General features: G+C 42.6%; 1 protein-coding gene across 10 annotated transcripts in view; it reads right to left on the bottom strand.

The window, feature by feature from the left end:
* The window catches only part of PKNOX2 (PBX/knotted 1 homeobox 2), a 529964-nt gene that overhangs the window by 180654 nt on the left and 325653 nt on the right, over positions 1-23657 (bottom strand). For 6 of the 10 annotated variants that reach the window (XM_078379793.1, XM_072979253.2, XM_072979255.2 and 3 more), the window contains one exon: positions 11279-11387. The exons of the other annotated variants lie outside the window; for them this stretch is intronic. In XM_078379793.1, the coding sequence (XP_078235919.1) occupies positions 11279-11365 (87 nt within the window). In that variant the 5' untranslated portion in view covers positions 11366-11387. The remainder of the gene's footprint in view (positions 1-11278; positions 11388-23657) is intronic. 10 annotated transcript variants of the gene reach the window in all.

The following is a 23657-nucleotide window of genomic DNA, read 5'->3' on the forward strand; positions in this document are numbered from 1 at the left end:
CAGTAGTGAATAATTAGTTGGACTGTGTAACTTGGCCTGCGGTGTAGATGTTTGTATTTTTAGTGGGGGACTTTTAGTGGGTGGGGAGTGTTTGGGAATTTTATGTGTGTGCATGTGTCTGGTCTCTGGGTGTCTGTGAATTTCGTTGTATGTGTATATACTTACAATGACAATAAATTATTATTATTATTATTATTATTATTATATTATTATTATTATATCAGTCCGAGTCAAAGCCGAGGCAAGTGGAAAGAAAGTCCGATGTCGTCTAGTTTGAAGGGAAATTGCGAGGGTAGTCCGTATAGCAAATCCAGGTCAAAACGAAGGAATTAGTCTAATATTTTAATGTATATAAATGCAGCTAAGAACGAGAGGTTCCAAACCGCCAGGCGGAAAAATGGAACTGAGGGACGGTTAGGCTGGGCGTGCGCAGTAGGGGTAGTCCTAAACATTGTTACTTTTCTCTTGCAGCTAGAGAATGTTCGGAGAGGACCGACGCTGGCGCTGGAGTTAACCCTTTGTGTGCATTCACAGAAGACCACGATGAAGAAGCATGTTTTCATGCAGTAAATGATTAGCTGATGCTACGGTAAGACATGGTGTTGGCACCTATTTTAAAGAATGGGAATCCAAAAAATTCCTCTACAGATGTGGTTAGCTGATGGCTATGATAACTAATTCAGATACCAGATGCTGAACCATATGGGAAATCTGTTGCCCTACTGGCATCATTATGGGCCTCCTAGGACAGCAATTCTCAACTTTTTTTTTACCACGGCCATCAACACCATATTAAAAAAAAATTGAATGAGGATTGTGTAAGTTGCATGATGGACCTTATAAACTGGTGTGTGAAGAATTGTCTCCAGTCTGTGGCCTCCTTCAAATGTGCCAGCTCCCCCCAGGGCGCCATATGACCCCCTTCCCATTGAGAATGGCTATCCTACGATCATCTTATTTGTCAGATAGGCAGTATAAGAAACAAACAAACAAACAAGTAAGTAAGCAAGCAAGTAAGTAAGATAGAAACAAGATGATGTAGTAGAAAATAACTCGGCCTGTTGCAGCAAGATTCTTAAGAGCACTGTCTGCTTTTGGGAAGAACAAAACTCAATTTCTTTCTCCAAAACTTTTCATTTCTTTTCAATAGCCACGAGAGATGTAAAAAGCACTTGTACAATTATTCACTCTTCATGAGATAAACTGAAAAAAATTGATAGCATCTTTGAGAATATTCACACTAGTATGAGAAAAAGACAAATTATTTTTTTCACTAAAGTTTCCACAATTTCTGCAAATGTCTTTTGAACAAAAATACTGTATTTTCCCATTAAAGGACAGCACAGCAAAGCAAAGCCACTCATAAATCAAACACAGAAGGCCTGACTGCTGAACCAAAAAGATGTAAAGTCTCTCTGATGCTTCTAATTCTTACAAATCAATGTGACAAATCAGCAGCAATTGTTATTTTGTGCATTTTATACAAATTTAAAAAATCATACAGTAGTTGCAAATGTCACATTGAGAGCAGCCAAAAAAAATCTCACCAACTTACAGGCAAAAGGAAAATGTTTGTAGCTTCATATGTGAGGATTTATATCCTTTTTATTAACCTTCCCCATAAAAGGATGTAAATTCTTACTTACTAGATAATTATTTTTGTCCCATGAGAAGGCAAGGAGTTTTGTTGCACTCTCTTCAACATAAGAGAATAACAATAAGGATTTTTTTAAAGAGTTAAACAAAAATGTGCAAACACTCTTTAATGCAAAAGTACAAAATATTGCAACCTGCAAAAAAGTTCATGGCAGCTGCACTGTTGCAATGGACTTTTAAGGACTGGAAGCACTGGCCAAGTTGTTTTAATTTTTAAAAATCATCATTTAGTTGTTTCATCATGCCTGCTGTGTATGGATGCATGCATGTGGACATTCGTGCTTTGCTTCTCAAAATGAAAAGACACTCTTTTTTGTAGAGTAATTCTGTAAAAGTTATGGACATCTTGATGAGAAAAAATAGCATTCTTTTTTTGCTCTTGCTTGAAGATAACGAATTTCTTGGGGCTTGATAGACAGTTTAAACTGGCAAACAAAAAAAGGTAGTAATCATGTTTATATTTCTTATCCCTACATCATCTTTAAGGCTTTGGAATGCTGATACAGTGTGCTATTGTCTTTGCAGAGGGGAGGTCTTTCTATACTGTCTCCTGTCCAGTGGGCTTTGCTAGAAGTTATGCGGCAACTGAATGACTCTATGATTCATCAAGCCTTACTCCCATCCTGGGGTTAAGTTTGCACCATGCGAAATGTCTGGGCTGCCACAGTCTTCTTCTGCCACTCCCCAAATTCATCTAACCTGATGAAGACTTCTAGAGAACTTGGTAGTTTTTATAATGTGTGCATTTACAGTTGAAGTGCATCATTTAAAGCCATCCCACACATACCACACAAAACTCAAATTATATCTTCTATTACTATTGCTTGCTCTGAAATCTGCTTGTAGAACTGGAGAACTATAGTAATTCCCAAAGTCTTCTGAGACTTGGCAAGCCTATTCAGCAATTGCATATGCATGATAATGGATGCACCAGGCTTTTTAAAATGTGTTTTAAATGTCTTGGTTGTCCTAAGATAAACAAATTGTCAAGCTTTCCATTTATGAAAAAGAACTTATTAAGCACAATGGGCTTAACAGCCCTATAAAGTAAAACACATGGTGGGGCACCTTTGAGAATACAGATTGTTATTGCTGCTGCTTCCACTACTATCCAAATTTAAAATGAACAGAAAAAATTCCATTCTTGTATTTGCTCCACAGCAGTGATTAGAGATGTATATTTCATATACATACAGGTAAGTATGAACACACACACTCTCAATAAACTGGTTCCCTACTCTTAGACTAGAGTGTCAGACAAGGAGGGCAGAGGCTAAAGTTCAAATGTCTTTTCATCCATAAAGCTCACAGGCTTGCCACGGTTCAATCACTCTCTGCTGGCCTGATCTGGTTTACTATGATGTGGTGCACTTGAAAGGCAGGAATAAAACCATGTGTATTGCCCTGACCTGTTATGATTCATTTTAAGATGGAGGATCGCTTGTTTAAAATCAGAAATGGAAACTCGTCTTGCTGCTTCCAGCTTATCAGCCATCATTGCTGCTGGTACCAGCATTCCTCACTGAAGTTTCAGTTCCTTCAATTTCAGCAGCTGGCCTTTTCTGGAGAAAATGCAGTTAGAATTGAGGGACTTGGGAACTCTATGTAAATATGCAATATTCCTATTCTGGTTCTCGATCACATAAGCTGAACTTTAACAACTGGACGTATTCCACAAAAGCTTACATTAAAATATAGCAGTTAATCTTTATTGTTCCAAAAACATCAATTTTTTGTTTTTGTTTTGTGTTGTGTTTCTTGTTGAAGAAACAACAACTTTGAAAACCACAAGCAGAATTGGTTGCTTTCCTGCAAACAAAACAGAGATGCCTTCAAAATCTGTGAAGAGGTACAGAAGTTTTCTCCAAAACCTGGTGGCTTTTCTGGTACACCTGCCATCTTTCCCAGTGAACATGGCTGCCGACAGATTCCTTCTTCAGGAATCTGTCTCACACCCTTTTAGTACCACCTAAGCCAGACACCATCACCACCTCTTGTGGCATTTATTTTTGCATTACGTGAAGTACACTGAACTGAGAATGATCCAAGGCATTCCAACAGTAAATAAAAAAGGAATCTGATGTCATTATTTGCACGAATTAGGTTTGTTACCACAAACCCAGAAGCCATGGGAATCTTGTGTATTAAGGGTTAACTTCCTATCTGGATTCGTTCATATTGCTCCTCCCAATGGTGTCTGGTGTTGTCAGGTCAGTAGCCTCCCATTTTCTGAGATGTCAAGGACAAAACTTGAGACCACTGAGTGGACCTTTGTGATGTCACAGGGGAAGGGACTTGTCATGTCACAGAAGATGGGACTTGTATCATAATCATAAAATAACTTTTGTGTGTTCATGAAAGAGTGTTACTCATGTGTTTCCTCCATTACCACCTACAAAAATCCAGGCCAGAATCCAATTACATACACCTGTTGGCATAAGTCACAGTATAAATCATAGCACTGACCTGCCATAGTAATAAAGTCAGAGCTTACATTTTTCATCATGTTCCAATCCTATCAATAAGAATAGGATAAATCTATCAATGACTACTACTTATTATGGTCAGATGACCTCTGGGATCAAAGGCAAGGCTACCTTCATCATTAGACAAGGCAAGCTACCCAACATAGCAGCTTTTGGTGACATGGTAAGGAAGCAAAGTATTAGTTACTTACTCTGTTGTTGTTGCTCTATCTTATGTGGTGAAAGAATTTAGCTAATCTGACAGCATATTGACTTAAGTGATTGGTGGGCACAATGGCTGTTCTGCCTCAAGCATTAATATATTTTTGACTATGCTAGATCAGAGCTACCATGCCTATGAAGACCAGCTCATCTTGCTAGGTAAGATGCTGTTGTCTCACTTATGTCTTGCTGGCACCTTGTTGGTTACAATGGCAAAGACGATGCTTGAGCAGATAGCAACAGACCTTAGAAAAAATATTTTTGGGGATACTACCCCCCCCAAAAAAAAAAACCCTACTGCCAGGAGAATTCTGGAAGTTGCCATCCAAACAAAATTTTCTCTGGATAGACTTTGGGCCTGTCCAGATGGACATATATCAGTATATGGATCACTGTTGATATGGTTTGGCTCAAACCAAATTACTGTGTCCACACAAGTTTGTATTTGGATCAATCCACCATGCCCCTTTAAAAACTGGTGTGCATCTGGAGGTGGGGCTTTGTTGCGGTGCTGCCAGTAGCTCCAGAGAAGAGCTCTCTGGAAAACTGGAACCGTCCAGTCCGGGATCCTGTTTTTGAAATGGGGATTGAAGGAGAGTCTAGGAGAATTCTCTCTGAAGTAGATGGTGAGCAGCAGGAGAAGCATGGGAGGCAAACCCGGACTTCTTCCCTCTGAAGAAATCACCCAGCACAGATCGGAGGCGGGGAGCCATATTTGGCACTGAGCCATGAGTAACCCTTTACCGGGGGAGAAGAGAACAACCAATATAAGCTTAAAATATATAACAACTAAGTAAGCTAAAGCCTTTGATTTATGAAACAGCCCCATTAAGCTGAAAATAAGAATGAAAAATATTTGGCTGAAAGAAGAAAAGCAGCGGCGAGCCTATCTTATCAGTAGCAGGCTAGTTTCAAAGCCGAGAGAGTGAGATGGAAAAATAAATCTTGTGTTTCTGGAAAAGAATCCTAGATAGTAATACCATCGGACAGGATTCAAGAGACTTGAGTTTTGTGAAGGCACTTTGGCTTGGATGTATTTCTCTTTTCTCTTTCCTGGACTCTATGAAATTTTGATAATAGAATCTGGTGGTTTTCTGTAGAAGAAAGAAGGAGCTGACGTGGTCGACTGGACTGAGGAGTATCAATGGGTTAATAGAAAGATCATAAGACGGGCTTCAAGGACAACTACTGGACAGTCTGAGACTCTGTGATTGTTGTTTTGGTTTGTTGGACTGTGTGTGAGTCTGATAATAGTAGCTTGCTAGACTTGGGAGAAGAAGAAATAATTGTGCCACAGTTCTATTTGAATTTGAATTTGCTGGGTTAAAAGTTGATTTTTATATTATAATATTTGGACAACAATTGGAGGGAGATCTAAGGGGAGGTTTATGATTAGGAGTTTGGATTGTTGTTTGGATTGTTGATAAAATGGTGGAAACTGTTGAAGGATATTGAAGGGGCGATCATTGTGGTTAAGGACATAGTATAATCTACAAACCCCACTTATTTGAAAGACTGAGATGGCCCCCAAAAATTTAAGACATCAAATGGAGACTTGGTCTGTGCAAGCTCAAAGTTTTGGAATAGTTGTACAAGAAATAGAAAAGGAATGGCAGATTACTATGCAAAAGACAATAATAACAGGGTTTCAGCAAGTAATGAAGGTCTTAGCAAAATAGAAGATCTGATGAAAGTGATGAAAGAGGGGACATTAGATGCCAAACAATTAAATGAAGTTGCACAAACTTCAGAACCAACTTTATTGGGCATGACACCAGGTAACATAGATGGGATAAAGAGTCATCCAGTGACCTATGCAGCTTCCAAAATTAAAAAGCATTATGTTAAAAATCTCAAGAAAGCAGAGATACTGAAACAAGAGAAACTTATTGGGAAAATATGGGAAACGACAAAAATGGATATCCTGCCAGATGGGCTGAAAGAATGTTCAATTCAAAAGAAAACTGAACGATGGGATGTATTGTATAAATGGTTGCAGTTACCAGATAGTGTTGGAGTAACATAGAATTAAACTAAAATTATATTATAAGATGAAAGCAGGAGGGTAATCAAATTGTGAAAAAGCAAAAAGTTGATTTGTTATTGTAATATGAATTGATTGGATGATTGTACACTCTGTGTTCTCCTATCCCCCTAACCCTTTTTCCTTTTTTCCTATTCCCCCTTACTTTTTGTATACCCTACCCTGTCCTTAAATTAAATTTAAAAAAAGAAAAAAAACGGTTGTGCACCTTTCTGGCACCGTGCTAAGGTATGTATTCTTTTTGGTATGATTCAGCACGATTCTAATTAGCATTTTGTGTAGCCTACACAGATGATTATTAGCTCACATCCAAATGGAACTGTGGGTGGTGTTATCTGAGGTGACAACCTTGTGGTGTAATAGGTGGGTTGTGGCATGAAAAGGGAAGAAAGAGAACCGTTTTCTTCTTCCTCTTTTTTAAAGTATTTCCCTAAATGATACAGTGCAATTTCTATACCATGCTAGGCTGACGCATTGCTCTTTCAACATGCTACTTATGTTAATTAACAACAACAACACAAGGAAAGTCACCATGGCTGTCTGAATGAGGCTACAAAAAAAAGGCACAGAAGGGAGCGATGTCGACTCGATGGGTTCCACCTCCACTAGGTAGCACAACTCGAGCACAGCATGGCTTTGGTGAAAGATGGGAAAGAGAGGGACTTCCTCCCTTCTGTCTCCCTAACCCTCACCCCAATGTTTTCTCCTCATGACTATATTGCCACTGTGAGCCTGCCTCTGCTGCTGCCTCCTGACTCATGAGTAAGCCAGGTAAACACTCATGAATAAACTGGGCAAACTTACACATGCATAAACCAGCGCTCAAAAGACTTCTGTGGACCCGTCTCACAGGAGAATAAACATCTCCACTAGTGTGAAGGATCACTCCAGTAACAGATTTTAAAAGATTGCACTGAGGATAAGAACCTTTCAAGTGAGAACCAATCAGCTCCAAATTCCCCTGACTGGACAGACCGTTTGTCTCGTCCTTCCAGATTCCCTCACTAGACCAAGTTTCATGCAGACCTTAAAAATCATAGCCTAGACAGAGACATTCAATTATAGCAACTCTAGTAATCTTCTGGCAGAATTTCCACAGATTTTTTTTGCATTACTATTTCCTTCCAACGCAGTGACTACTCTTACATAGTGAGCTTTTATTTTATTTTTCTTTATGTTCTAGAAACTCTGAACTTAAAAGGGGCCCTAGAATTATTATAAGAATCTCTTCTTGGCCTCAGGATAATAAACGCTGAGGCGCTCAACTATTACTGGTCCAAGGGCTTCTCAGGATCTACTTGGGGTCGTGCAGGTATGTGTCACAGTCTCTGAACGTCTACAGCTGTCCTTTACACGCCAGTATCTTTTACAGTCCTCCAAGGAGAGCATTAACTTGGGAATGTAGTAGTATCTCCTTTCAGCTGGCAAGGCTCCAGTTCCCCTCCTCCAAGTTGTTTTCCAAGCAATGTAAACGCCAACCCAAGAAACTTGTTTCTGCTCATGTCAGAGTCTGGAAAGAAAGTGATTCTGATGTTCCAGCTCTATTTTTTAAAATATAGATAGAGTCACTAGCTGTTACACAGCAGAATGGGGGATAACAATGTGATGGGAAAGAAACTCCTTTGAAGCCTTTCTTACACTATTTATATGCATGTGTGAATGTCCTTAACATGAGGCCAAAAGCAGAAAAGGCTGAATGTACATTCTGTGTGAAATTAAGGGCTTGTTGTGTGGAAGGTTCCTGCTAAGGGTTCCAGCCAGCCCGCCCTTTGTCCATTCCACTCTTTATCCTTTCCGCTTTTCTGCTCTCCCTCCATCATACTCAGCGTTCTGAGTCTAGAGAACATGCTTAGTTCTCACTGAGCTGGTTTGAGGTCCATTACCCTTCCAAGTCTTTTCAAAAATGTTTTGTATCCTTTTGTAAAGTCTGTCTTGATTAATTAGCTGGGTCTTACACAGTTGGGGCTTGACCCCACTGACAATAAAACCCACTATTGTGCTGGCTTCTGCTAAAAAAAAAAAAAGATTTAAATTTTAACATACACACAAGGTACATGCATGAGTGGAGTACTGTGCCCAGGGAGCGAGTTTTTCCGCTCCTCTGACAGACGTCCATTAATTTTGGGGTGGATGCGGAACAGAATGAATAGAATAGATTCCATGTATGTGAATGCTACATCCATTTAAAAAATATCCTACTATATGATACAGTGCTATACCAGATAGCAGGAATTAAAAAATAAATAAAAGCACTGTGCTTGCTGAAGAAGTTGATTATCTTTATATTTTAAATACTAAAAACATTTTAAATATTTCCTTTCTTTGTATTCTTGAAGGCTTTCACAGCTGGGATCTAATGGTTGTTGTGGGTTTTTTGGGCTCTTTGGCCATGTTCTGAAGTGTTCAGAACACGGCCCAAGAGCCTGAAAAACCCACAACTATTTTCTTTCTTTCTGTTTTTTTTCCTGATTAACTGAGAATGCCTTTTCAATTAATTGCAAAGTTTTCTAGTAAATTTACTTAAGCAATTAAGAAATCAAAAAGTTTACAGGCAGTAAAATTAAAATGGGACGCTTTGGCAATATCTGGGAAATCTAAAGGAGGCAAAGAGTCTTGATTATGACAGGGTTCTTTATGTCTAGACAGTTGTTGGCCAAGTTTTTTCCTTTCTTTCAGTTACAACATGCTTGAAGTGAGGGCAGAAAGCAGGAGATGGTTTCAGGAGATGTTCAGTTAATTCTGAAGCCTGTAAGTATGAGGACAGTCTTTGTGGCCCATACCCTAAGGACCTTTGGGACTATAAACAAAGATGACTGACCGGATTATGGATTGGGTTGCTAGGCATTCCCCGAGACTTAAGATAAAACCTGAGTCCTGGAGGCCAGTCCTTGAGATGCCACAGAGAAGGGCCTTTGTGATGTCATGAGAATGGATTATGTCACAGAGACTAGACAGGCAAGAGTTGGGATGGAAACAAGCACAACACATATGCAAACACCTTTGTGATGATCCATTGTACTTTGGTTGCAGTTGGGAATAGGTGCAGATAACAGCAATCCCTGGGCCTTCAGCCAAAGCCCCCTGAGATATTGCAACACCAATTAGGGGGCATTCAACTGTTATAAGACAGATAGTGGGACTAAAAGGGGACTGAGCTGCTACTTATCCCTCAAATTCTAGCCTAAATCTCACATATTTGTTACTCTATCCTGTCTGTCTGTCTGTCTGTCTGTCTGTGTGGCATTCACCCTTAGTATGCTAAATAAGTCATGTATTAATCATGTTTTATGCTGATGTGGTTGAGAGGTGGGGCCACTAGATATGTTAAAAGGCAGAGCCAGGGAGGAGGAGTTAGTTCAGTTGAGTCAGAGTTAGAGAGGGAGAGAGGGAGAGATAGTTGGGAAATCTGAGGTGGGATTAGTCTGAGGAGTGTATAGTAACCTGTGATTTAAAATAGAAGATTGATATAGATGATTGATGAACCTGAAGAAAATACTTATGAATTATTAATGAAACAACTGTAATCAATAAACCTGTTTTAAGAAAAAGTGAGAACTGAATGGACCTTCATCTTTCCTAAGAAAAGTACGTTGATAAAGTGATCAACTGGTGGCAGCGTGTGAAAAGGTGTTTTTTGGGTTTGCCTTCGTGAGCTCTCTGTTTTGGGGAGACAAACAGGGGTCACAAAGGGGCAAGTGCCACAGTCTGTCTGTTCATTCGTCCGTCCGTCCATCTACAGCAGAGCTGATATACCATCAGCCCAAGTGAGGTGGCTGCCTCACATTTTGGATGGCAATAAACTATTTCTCATCAATGCTGGAGGTAAGAATAGATGTTTATAGTATTTTCTCCCCATGGCACCAAAATAATTGAGGAACAGAAGAAGCTCCCTTATACAGATTCCAAACATTTGGACCACCTAGTCCAATATTATCACTTTTGACCAGCAACTGTAGCATTTTTGAGGCATCCAAAAGAACTGACCCAGCAAAGTTTCCAAAAAAAGATGAGTTCTGGTTTTGGTTCTATGCCTCATGATTTGGATGAGATGAACCTCATATACTGCTTTTTTTCAGACATCACAATGTCTGGGTACAGCCTTCAAATACAGACAGGTTGACTCTTTTGCTAGGCTGCTGATGGGGGCCTGACTTCAACATCATTTAATGCCATTATTGTCCCATCACCTCTGGCTGATCCCTCACCAACCATCTTCTCAAATATATCAGCCCATATCTTATGATCTTCACAGGTCCTGTTCCACCAAGCGGCACTGCCAAGTGCAGTGTGCCAGGACACTGCATGGGAGAAGCCCTTGTGATAGTGGCCCCCACTTATGGAACACCTTCCTAGAGAAGGATTTGCTTGTTGACATCTTTATGGCAAAGATAAGGAACATCTGGCTTGGGGGCAACAGCTCCAAGAATCCCACAGCCAGCACAGCAGTGGCCTTATTGGATATTAGTTTCTGTGAGCTGTAGTCCAATACCCCCAACTTCCCATCTGAATGTTATGGGTCTTTTCATTGCGATATGAAGACATTATTCAGCCAGCTCTTTAAAATAACATAGGTACTTTAGTACAGGCGTCTCAGTTTAAAATCTATGGTTTATATTTTTCAGTTGTGTCTGAAAAAAGAAAGAAAGAAAGAAAGAAAGAAAAAGAAAGAAAGAAAAAGAAAGAAAGAAAGAAAGAAAGAAAGAAAGAAAGAAAGAAAGAAAGAAAGAAAGAAAGAAAGAAAGAAAGAAAGAAATGCAGCAGTTTTCCTACTCTTCTTTTCCTACTTTTCTCCTGCACAGCTGAGGAGTGCTCCTCTAACTACCCCACGCTCGACGATTGCTGCTCAATGTTTTAAAAGAAAGGTAGGGAAAGAGTTCCAGAGCACACTCACCTGTTGGGTTTCTTGATAAGGGGGAGGGGGCACAGTTTGTGTGGCCATCATTGTTAGAGTTGACACTGGGGAGACATGTTGCATCATGGGATTGATTCACATCTAGAACCTGTTGACAGGAAAAAGTTCAGCTTCAATTAAGGAACCCCCCAAAAAAGTAATACCTGGACAAATAAATGCAGGAAAGAGCAAATACATATCAGACTGACCCATCATGAAAGATGACAGGAGGAGGAGGAGGAAGAGAAGGAGGCTCTGCTGAGCTAATGACTCTGGGAAACCTCTTACAAGTTTAATCTTGACAAGAATATGTCCACAGCTAACAGTCCAACGTCTGAATTTGAAATTGCTTGGGCAGGCAGGGATTTGTTAATTTCAAAGCCCCCTGGGTCAGTCTCAATCACAGATACACTAACATTATAGGGAGTGCATTTTTTGAAAAATTAATGAATCCTACCTCCTACAATGAGATTTCCTCAAAAATACATTCCCTAGCATTCAGAATGGTGCCCAATAAGTACTCAGAAACAAAACAAGTTAAATACAAAATGTATAGTTGAGCAAAATCTCACAGTCTAATGCCTTTCAATATCCAAGGCAATGATCTTCCAGGGGGAAAAAAACACGTGCATAAGATAGAATATGTGTGCACGCTATCAATTGACAGCACAGGTTATCTCAGCTGTCATGAAACAAACCTGAACTTTTATATCATGTGATGTTGTCTTCAATGCAAGAGATTTCAGGGGAAAAAATTATTTATTTATTTATTTATTGTATTTATACCCCGCCTATCTAGTCATCATTTCGACCACTCTAGGCGGCTATGCAGTTCACATGTCCAGTTGCATATTCAAGCATGTGAAAACCAGGATGATTTCTTAAAAAAAAAAAAATCGAGCCCCACAAATTATCTGTTTTAATCATTTTTGTCAGAATGATGACAGACTAAAATAGTGGGACTTCATTGTCTTTCGTCGACAAAGGAGAAACCTCCCTGGCTTCCAAGGTCTATTTTAATTAATATCTAGGGTACCAAAGCTCTTCAAGATTATTCCCTTAAGAATCAGGTTTAAATTGTCTGTGCTTGCTAATTCAAAGCATAATTTCTAGCAGGAGCTATGCTATGCTATGCCCTCCTCTCTTAGCATGGTGAACATTTCATCATTTCTCATATTACTCCATAAATGAGCACAGAACCTGTACACAGCTACTTAAAACTGAAAAGCTGATAAATTCATAAACTAAACAAGGATGTGTCAACAAGACTCCATTTCCAACAGTATTTGAGGCTAAATAGGCTATAGAATGTTACTCTGACTCTCGTGCCAAATGCATTTTGTTCTTCTCCACCTCATCACAACAATCGTTTGAAGTAGGTAGGGCTTAGCAAAAAATGCTGACTCTCTTTCATCCAGTAAACAGCATGGCTAATTGGGCATCTGACCTTAAATTTTCCCCAGGGGGAGTGGATGAACCATTGAACCTATTTGCCCAGAAGGCAGCCACCATACTGACGGTTGGGTTCTGTGCACTATTTATTTCAAAGCTCCTCCCCCAATTTCGTATCTCTAGCTTCTCCAGTTTCAGGCTGATGCTACAGCTCACAGAGAGATAATGCCTAGATGTTTTCAACCACATCTTCCATTATCTATCAACATGCCCACCAATAAGGGTGTGAAGGGGATGATCTGGCTGTTTCTGGTGGGTCATCTGCCTCAGACCTGCACTCCTTGTGGACCACACAAAGACCCCAGTGGCAGAGCAGCCTGAGGACACAAAAGGCAACAGGGGAACCCCTGTTGGGAGTGTGGAGGCAGGCACAAATGAGCTGCACCATGGGGGGAGTGATGGAACCTGGGACAGGTTGGTAGGCTCCAGGCTTAAAGGAAAAGCAAGAGATGGCAGACTTGCCAGGGGAAGGACTCAACTGAGGACGCAGAGGAGCCCCCTTCCATCTTTTCTGTCCTTGGCATGGACAGGTATATGCTTCCACTTCCCTGAAGGTAAAGCACACATAGGGGTTCCATTGGGTGTGGCCCTATCTGGGCTTTCACAACAAAAGCATGGGCACCCAGCTGAACCCGTCTGATCCAGATGTTGGAGGAAGCACCACAATGAGCACCTTCTCTGAAGGTGGGATGATCTGTTGAGACCAAGGAACCTATGTTGGCGTAGGATGGCAGACCCTCCCAAAATCTCATAGGTTGGCTGGGGTCAGTGTGGAAACAAGATTTCATCCTCAGACTGGAGACTGTGTCAGTCCAGTGACTGGGACTTGGGACTAGATGGGAACTGAAGGCAATGAAAGGTAGCCACCCCGAGGACGAAGGGGATGAGGAGAACCAGGAGCCCTACACCCTTTGTACCCTGTTCCCATATTCTAATAAAGATCAATCTGAATAGCAAAGAGAATCTGGAGCCTATGGTCAAGGAGACCCTCCCAGTGACCCCTACTCTCTGGGTATGTGTGGTGGTAGTTGCACTAGGACTGGTGGAAGCTGTAGTTCAAAACATCAGGAGGGACTCCCCCAGTGTTAGCCACAACATCACACTGAGTCTGTGAAGGATACTGAAATGGCATGTTTTGCACAAAGTATGATCTGTTACTTTTAAACATGGTCTTTTCCTCAAGGGAAATGAGCATTTTTAGCTTTTTTGAGATGAAGAACAAGACGATGTGCAAACCATTCTGGACATACAGACCAGCAGGACTGGCAACTGAATGTGACCTCAGCACTGCCAAGAAGATAGTCTTCCTCACTGCACTCCCTCAGCTAGATCTGATCTTATCTGATTTTGGACACTAAGCAGGAGTTGCACCTAGTTAATACTTGGATTGGGGATCACCAAGAAATAGCAGGAATGTCCAGGAAGGGCTTGGAAAGAAACCAAATAATTTTTCCTTGTTGATAACAACATCCTTTGCACCCCCACTTGGAGGGGACTGCAAGAGCAGGGAGAGGCTTGTAGCTGTTTGAGGAATCTGGGTGGCCGCTCTACCAAACAGAAAGCTCCTTACATTAACTAAGGGGGTTTTCCGACCTTGACATGTTTTGGGAATTAGGTTCCTTTTTAAAAACAGAGACAGGTATTTTATTTTTGATAACATGTGGAAGTCTCCCTCTCCCCCTCTCTTTCCCTCCCTAGAGGAGTTTGTATAGCTTTGGTGTTGTTATGCCTTAGATCAGAGGACAATTTTAATGATTATTAATAAACTACATTTTGAAAACAGTCTTGAAAAAAGAATGAGCTCATTAGAGGTGCGTTCATTAGATCCTGTTGACATTAAACCCATTAGACCAATTAACATTCCATTAAAATGGCACAGAACCTTCTTCAGAGCACCAATGAGTTAATTCTGTATCATGGCAATAGCTCTGTGAGCACCCAGGATGTGTATCCTCAAATGCTGGAATTAACAACACAGGTTTCTTCCTGAGAAAAATAAAATCAGGTGAAATGATGCAGCTTCAGGGAACTTTCTCCAGGCACACTGAGCATTTTGGCTAAATTACCGTCAGTGCTAGACAAGAATGTTTGGTGAAACAGAGATGAACAAAGTGCAGCCCTCCATATGTTATTCAGCTACAGCTCCTGTCAGCCTTTGGCAGCATAGTTAGCAGTGAGGAATGATGGAGGGATGGGCCTCACTTTTGCCCACTCCTGATTTAAAGACACAAAACCTTTACAAACAGGCAAAAATTTAGAGAGAGAAAAGGGAGAATTCTTCAGAATAGTGTGGTGAGCTTGGGTGAAACAGAAAACCATGGTGAGGTGCCGTGCTTACAGTGTTGGGTGGGATGCAGGAGACCTGAAGAATTTCACTCATTCTTGTGAAATTCCCACCATCACCTGCTCTCTCTCTCTCTCTCTCTCTCTCTCTCACTCACTCACTCACTCACTCACTCACTCACTCACTCACTGTTACATACAGCACTGATGGTACCTGTCTGTCATGGGTTGGAGGGAAAGTTCCATCCTATGGGGAGTGGAAGGCGGGACATCAGGGGGGAGGAGCTGTACTGTATATATATGTGGAGCTTGTGTGGAGAAGTGTAGAAGAAGCTGGAGTGGGAGTCTGTGTGTCAGACTGAGTACAATTGTGTGTCAGTTAGTACATACCTGATAGGTTCAGGTTTCTTTCTAGGTAGCCAGAACTGATAGGTTCAGGGTCTGTGCGTTACCTTAAAGGGTTCTGGGGGAACCAATCTGTTATATGTGTATGTTTGGGGCTATGCCACGTTACATTATCCTATTTGCCTGATTCTTTTATGTACCCTGTTTGTTATTTCAATAAACCTTGTTCTTTTATTTATTCAAATCCATTCCTGGTCTGTGTGACTCCTTATAGGGAATGGTTGGTGGCAGCATAACTATAGGGTGGGATACTCCAGTAGGTCTGGGGTTGTTACATTGATTTGGTGTCAGAAGTGGGATACGACTGGTCCAGTTGTCCAGTGGGACAGCAAAGCCTTGGCAAGTGTGCCCAGAGCAAGGGGGGTCTAGTCAGGGACAATCTGAGGGCGCGTAGGTAATCTTCTAGGCTTACCTCACGGGGAGGTGAGCTAGTGGAAGAACGTGCACACTCAGATTGGGGACTAGATTAGGGAGCTCTGAGGCAACCCGTTTTGGCGGGAAAAGGCTGAGGCAAAGCTGTGTGAAGTAACAGTGATCTAGCCTGTCTGCTGAGAGGCCTAGCAGAGGGGGTGGATTCTGCCTGGCAACAGTTGCAAGTTAGTGCTGAAGGAACAGCAGCAATCTATAGAAGGCTGTTTCTGAGGCAAAAAGAAAAAAAGTCGTCGCTTTATTTTGAGGCTTGACTTTTGAAGGCAGCCTGTTCTGGGGGGGGGGGATTATGCCCTTGACTCGAAGCCAAATGGCAGAGATGGGTGAAGTGAGAGAACCACAGGTAGACCAAGGTTCTGAGGAGGAATTTGGCTCAGTGCAGGATGAGAGCACGGGAGAACAGAATCCAGAACTCAGAAAAATGCTCCTAGCCCAACAGCATGAACTGAGGGTGAGGGAGATGGAGCAAAGGGAAAGGGAGAGGCAAAGACAATTTGAATTAGAGAGAGAGAGAGAGAGAATGGAAAGAGAAGAAAGATTGGAGAGAGAGAAAATGGCGTTTGAGTTAAGAAAATTGGAAATGATGAACCAGAACAATAATAACAATAGAGATTCTGAGGTGGGCCAATTGTCTAAAACTGACCTGAAGAAATTCCCTGTGTACCACAAGGGAGATTGCCCTGAGGTGTTCTTTTCCCTCGTGGAAAGAGCGTTTGTGGACTTCTCAGTAAGGGAAACTGAGAAGATGACCATTATGCGATCTTTAATCAGTGGCAGCCTGGCAGAAGTCTATGCAGAGATGCCAGTGGAACTGCTGAAAGACTTCGCTGAGTTTAAAAAACTGGTGTTTGCCAGACATGGGATAAATGCGGAACAGCTGAGGCAAAGATTCAGGTCACTCACAAAGAAACCAGAGCAGACTTTTACCCAAGTGGGGGCCCAACTGGTGAGGCTGCTAGAGAAATGGCTGTCTCAGGAGGGGACAGAGACCTTTCAGCAGCTCAAAGACCTGATAGCGCTGGAACAGTTTTATTCAGTCCTGCATGGGGAACTGAAGTTCCAGGTGAGGGAGAGGAAACCGAAATCTGTGACAGAGGCGGCAGAGATCGCAGATTTTATTTACCAAATAAGAAAGCCCTTAGGTGCTGAGGGGAAATCTGTAGGTAAACCCAAAGAAACCTACAGCAAGTACTCTCAGGGACCAGGGAAAAACCAGCAAGGGGGAGGGGCCCATGTTGAAGGGAAGCCCTCAGACATGAAACCACAAAGACCTCAGATTTTGGAGGGAAAACCAAAACCAGATGAGAAAGACTCAAAATACAGCAGAAAATGTTTTTTCTGTCAAGGAAAGGGCCATCTAATCTCAGAGTGTGAGAAATTAAAGCAGCTAAAGGGAAATTTGCCTCATGATTTGAGTGGAACCAAGCCAAAAGCTGTGTTCTGTGTCCAGACAGAGCAAAGCTCCTTGCCACTGAGGGAGCCTGTTGCCATGGCTACTCAATCTGGACCAGTTACATCTGCTGATCAGGCTGGGGAAAATGGTCCTCTTGTGGAGGTCAAGCACTGCTTACTAGTGAGGACAGATTCACAATTGTTTGAGACCGCAGGGGTGGACGTAGGAATACTTGACCATCAGTATAGGGGGCTAAGGGATACTTGTTCCCAGGTGACCCTGTGCCATCCAGACATTATTCCTAGGGAGTATATAATCCCAAATGAGAGCTTGAAGGTGGCAGGGATTGAGGGACAGGTGATCTCACTGCCAGTAGCTGAGGTACCTGTGAGCTTTCAAGGCTGGAGGGGAGTTTGGCGGCTAGCGATTTCATCGACTCTGCCAGCAGCCGTGCTCGTGGGAAATGACCTGGCTGAACATGTGAAACGGGTGCTAGTGATTACACGTTCACAAGCTACAGTTCAGGGGGGACAGTTCAGGGGGGTACTGATGAGCCCGAGACGGAAGCAGATGAGGGTAGTCCCGAAGCTGTGGTGGAAACCTTAACCACAGACAGCAAATTTGGCCAAGAGCAAAAGGCAGACGCCACTCTCCAAAAGTGTTTTGAACAGGTGACAGACACCCAGCTAACACCTGAAACCCCAGCGGGATTTCACGAGAAAAAGGGAATTTTATATAGAGAGACCCTAATGAATATCTCAAAAGGGGGAGATGGGATCAGAAGTCAGCTAGTGGTACCTGAAAAGTATCGCCCCATGATCTTACAAAGGGGGCACTCTGACATGTTTGCTGCGCACTTAGGGGTGAACAAAACACAGCAGAGAATCACACAGAATTTTTACTGGCCTGAAATAGGGAACCAGATCAAGGAGTTCTGTAAACAATGTGATGTGTGTCAGAGGCAGGGGAATAACCGTGACAGGACCAAAGCAAAGTTGTGCCCTTTGCCTGTGATTGACACCCCGTTCAAATGTATAGGAGTGGATATTGTGGGACCGTTGCCAAAGGCCACAAAGAGGGGGAACCGGTTCATTCTCACCATTGTGGACCATGCCACGAGGTACCCCGAAGCCATTCCCTTGACTAACATCGAAACTAACACAGTGGCAGATGCCTTGGTGGGGTATATGTCCAGGATGGGATTTGCCTCAGAAATAATCACAGATTTGGGCACATCGTTCACATCGAAGCTCATGAAACGCTTATGGCAAATCTGTGGAATTAAACACAAGGAAACCACTGCCTATCACCCCGAAAGTAATGGGTTAACGGAGAAGTTCAATGGGACTCTGATGCGCATGATTAGGGCTTACTTGGCAGAGAATTCAAACAATTGGGACCAGAAGCTGCAATCCCTTTTGTTTGCTTATCGATCAGTGCCCCAAGCCAGTAACGGGTTCAGTCCGTTTGAACTTTTGTTTGGGAGAAGGGTGAAAGGGCCACTTGATTTAATCAAACAAAATTGGGAGCAGATCACCCAGGATGACCCACAAGACGTTGTGACATATATAGACTCTTTAATGAATGACCTAAAGAGAAACCTAGAGCTAGCAGCAGAGAACCTGCAAGCTCAGAAGGTCAGACAGAAAACCTGGTATGACCAGAAAGCCAGGGAGAGGCACTTTAACCCAGGGGAGGAAGTGCTTTGGCTTAGGCCCTGCAAAGAGAACAAACTGCAGCTCAAATGGGCAGGACCATATAGGGTCATTTCCAAGATGTCGGATCTGAACTACCTTATAGAGCAGGAGGAACACCAAGCACGGAGGGTGGTACATGTGAATGCCCTAAAACCCTACTACAGAGGGGAACAGAGGGTTTTATTTGCAATAAAAGCAGCTGAGAGTGAGGAAGCTGAATTACCCTTCTGGGAGGGTAGAGGGGAAGTAAAATACAACCCAGATGAGGTAAAGATCAGTCCTGCACTCACCAAGACCAGCAGCAAGAACTAAAAGTGCTGCTCACCAAATATCAAAAGGTGTTTTCAAATAAGCCGGGGATAGTGAAGGGAGTGATGCATCGGATCCATACAGGGGATGCAACCCCACAAGCAGTATCCCCATACCGAGTGACGGGACCCTATAGGGACAAGGTGCGGAAGGAGCTGGACGAGATGCTTAGGGAGAACATAATCGTCCCCTCTTCTAGTCCTTGGTCCTCTCCGATAGTCCTGGTGGACAAGCCTGATGGGAGCATTAGGTTTTGTGTAGATTACCGGAAATTAAACCGCGTAACCACTCCTGATGCCTACCCAATGCCCAGGCTAGACAACCTGATTGAAACCATAGGGGGTTGTCGGTTCATTTCATCATTGGACCTAGTAAAGGGATACTGGCAATTAAGGATTGATCCCAGGGATCAAGAAAAGACCGCATTTTGCAGCCCTTTCGGTCTCTATGAGTTTAGAGTCCTGAGTTTTGGTCTCAGAAATGCACCAGCCACATTCCAAAGGCTGATGGACCAGACCTTAGCAGGGCTCAGTGACTTTACTGTGGCCTATATTGACGATATAGGGATCTTCAGCAATACCTGGGAAGATCACCTGAAACACCTGGAGATAGTGCTGCAGAGGTTAAGTGCAGCAGGGCTAACAGTAAAGGCAAGCAAGTGTCAGCTGGGTAGCCCAGAAATAAAATACTTGGGTCACATAGTAGGGGGAGGAGTGATCAAACCCCTAGAGGCCAAGATAGAAGCAGTTCGTGATTGGCCCAGACCCAACACCAAGAAAAAAGTCAAATCATTTCTTGGGTTGGTGGGTTACTACAGAAAGTTCATCCCGAGGTTTAGCGAGATGGCGACTCCGCTGACCGATCTGACGCGGAAGAAGACTGATGACCGCATCCCGTGGACCAGCGACTGTGAGGAGGCGTTCCAGAGGTTGAAGGAGGCGCTCATCAATTATCCAGTGCTGCGTGCTCCAGACTTCGACCGGAAGTTCATCATCTACACCGATGCGTCTAACAGCGGGGTAGGAGCAGTTCTTTGCCAGGAGGATGAAAATGGTGACCAGCATCCAGTGTCCTACCTGAGTAGGAAACTCCAGAAAGGTGAGAGACATTTGGCGACCGTGGAAAAGGAGTGCCTGGCCATAGTCTACGCGATTCAGAAGGCCAAACCTTACATCTGGGGAAGACATTTTGTTCTGTGCACTGACCACTCACCACTGCAGTGGTTAAAGACAATGAAGACCCATAATAGTAAACTTATGAGGTGGGCTTTAAACCTGCAAGATTATGACTTTGAAGTGAAGGTGGTCAGAGGGTCAAAGAACTGTGTTGCTGACGCCTTGTCAAGAAGACCCGAAGAGTGAAGACGGCGAAGAAACCATGGACTATGTATATATTTTGGTGACCAAAAGTTAAATGTATCTGTTTATCAAACATGCTTGGTTTGTATTAATAAAGGTAACTTAATGTATTGTAAATGTTAATGTTTAAATGCCTAATTGATATGTTTAACCTAGAGTGTAAGTATGAGTAAGTATGGTATTGTGTTATTGTATAACTGTTTTTGTGTGTTTTGATCCTGGTTGTTTTTTTGGAGAAAAGCACTTTAGCTTTCCCCCTGCAAAACAACTTATAAAGAGGGGAGGACCTACTGGAGTATACCACCCTTTAACTAAGCTGCCACCAATCAATGTAACAACCCCAGACCTACTGGAGTATCCCACCCTATAGTTATGCTGCCACCAACCATTCCCTATAAGGAGTCACACAGACCAGGAATGGATTTGAATAAATAAAAGAACAAGGTTTATTGAAATAACAAACAGGGTACATAAAAGAATCAGGCAAATAGGATAATGTAACGTGGCATAGCCCCAAACATACACATATAACAGATTGGTTCCCCCAGAACCCTTTAAGGTAACGCACAGACCCTGAACCTATCAGTTCTGGCTACCTAGAAAGAAACCTGAACCTATCAGGTATGTACTAACTGACACACAGTTGTACTCAGTCTGACACACAGACTCCCACTCCAGCTTCTTCTACACTTCTCCACACAAGCTCCACATATATATACAGTACAGCTCCTCCCCCCTGATGTCCCGCCTTCCACTCCCCATAGGATGGAACTTTCCCTCCAACCCATGACAGACAGGTACCATCAGTGCTGTATGTAACACTCACTCACTCACTCACTCACTAAGTTGTTGGGAGGGTTAAGTAGGACTCCTGGGAAGCAGGGTAGAACATAAAAGCAACAAATTAATAAAGATCTAAGGGAAGAAACCAACTGGGATAGGTAAGCCCGCCATCCTCCCCTCCAGTCATTTTTGGACTCCAAATCTCATAAGCCTTCATCAGCACAGTAAGTCATCGGGGTGCCACCCGGCAACATAGAAATGGGGAGAGCTGCTGTTTCCGCCTCTGCAATATATAACAACAGCAGCAGCAGCAACAAGAACAACAACAAAATTATTCTAAGAGCAGTGCTAAATTCTGTTATGAAAATACAAATAAAAAACATGCCCTGACTTTTCTTACGCAAAACAAAGTTTCATCTCAAGGTCTCATTTTATCCAAGCTGAGCATTTCAAAAGAAAAAAAAGTCATAAATTCTTTAGAGTTTAATTCATCTCTAGTTAATATAGCACTAATGAATTCCTGGCTGCATGCCTGCACATAGCTCTGAGTAAAGATAACCGTTATTATTCCTTCTAAGGAATTCTTTGTGATTCTAAGCAAACGTGCAGGGGAAAACTTTCCCCTGAACCCTGGCAGAAGCAGAGGTTGGCTACATGGGCTGTTTAGTTTGCTGTTTGGAGTGCTTCAGCGATGGGCTGGTGCGCTCTTAGAGACGGTGAGACAATGTCTTTGCATCAGCCTGCCACCAAAGCATTCCTACTGACACTTTTGTGGCCCCTCTCAAGGGGCTTCTACTTTTATGGTGCTAATAGGATCATTCTGGTTCGGATCAGTTCCAGCGCGTGTGATTGCTGGAACCAATCCAAAGCAAGCCTTCCAGATTAATTTGCCACTTCAGGATTTTGGCAAATTAATCACTTCCCTTGCTTGTTAGAGGGCAGGGGAAGTATAAAAAAAAATTGGACTGTATTTAACAGTGGTTCCCAACCTCGGGTCTCCAGCTGTTCTTAGACTAAAACGCCCAGAAGCCTTCACAACTAGCTCTGCTGGTCAGAATTCCTGGGAGTTGTAGTCCAAGAACATCTGGGGACCCAAGGGTACGAATCACTGGTATACAGATTATTGCTGATAACAAGAGTTATAAACTTGGTCTTTTAAAAAAAAATCTCTTTGCTTTGTCTTAAAGGGCTGGTCGAGAAGCTGCCCTCATCTGAATAGGCAGCAGTGCAATCCTAACTCAGATCTGTTGCGTTTAGAGGGCTAGGATTAGGCACAAGAGCTCTGCCAGCAGGAATGCCATTTTACTGGCATACCCTCTGCTGCCAGATGATATCAGAGGTCTGCTGACAAAGTGCTCTCTCAGCAAAAATGCTCTGCTGGCTATGATCAGCTGGCAAAAGGTTCATAAAAAGTCTAAAGAAAAGGCAGAGGTAAATTGTGCCATATTCACACATCCTGCAGCCGGAATTCTAGTACTAAATTTAGCCCGTGTGAGGTAGGTGCATGTCCAATATGTCTTCGGTTGTGAGAAGTTCCAATTCAACAGGATCCAAATGGCTCTTGGCCAATTAGGACCACATTCTTAAGCCACTACAGCTGCAGTTATCTGAATCCTATCCCCTCCCAGTCCAGGGCTGTTGGAAATTACTTAAGGTTTCCCATGCTATGACCTAGCTTTATGCCACTATTGTGGCCATGCAACTCAGCTTGAGGAGGTCTTGATCTGGCGTAATTCAACTCCTCCCTTGCTGTACCTCTTTCCCACTCATTTTCTGGCTCTTCCATCAACACATCTTGGAGAGGAGAGCAGTCTCTGGCAGATCATTCTGCCAAGAAAAAAAAGGGTTCTTCCTGCAAAAGAATGTTCTGCCTCTTCTAAATCTCTACATCCTTGAGTTATGATTATACTGTTGGAATTACTAAACAGGATGGGGTAAAACCTACACAAAGCCTTCAGGCTCCACAAAACCTTATGTCAAATACCACTTGTTAGTCCTACAGATACCAGAAGGCTTGTTTTTGCTACAACCGACTAGCATGGCTGCCCTTCTTAAAATATACAGGACTGTACTTAATTCAGATCTTGGAAAAAATACTTTTAAAACTGTAATCAATTGCATTTGTAGTTTAAGAACTCTCCTGTCCATTGTGTCACCACCTCGACACCCAGAACAGAGCATATGGCAAGTACATGAAGCAAAATATGACATTTGAAGCATCTAATAATATTCCTTCACAATTAGGGCCAGGACATAAACCACATATTATG

This window comes from Pogona vitticeps, chromosome 8, assembly GCF_051106095.1.
Source record: "Pogona vitticeps strain Pit_001003342236 chromosome 8, PviZW2.1, whole genome shotgun sequence".
In the NCBI taxonomy this organism is placed as follows: domain Eukaryota; kingdom Metazoa; phylum Chordata; class Lepidosauria; order Squamata; family Agamidae; genus Pogona; species Pogona vitticeps.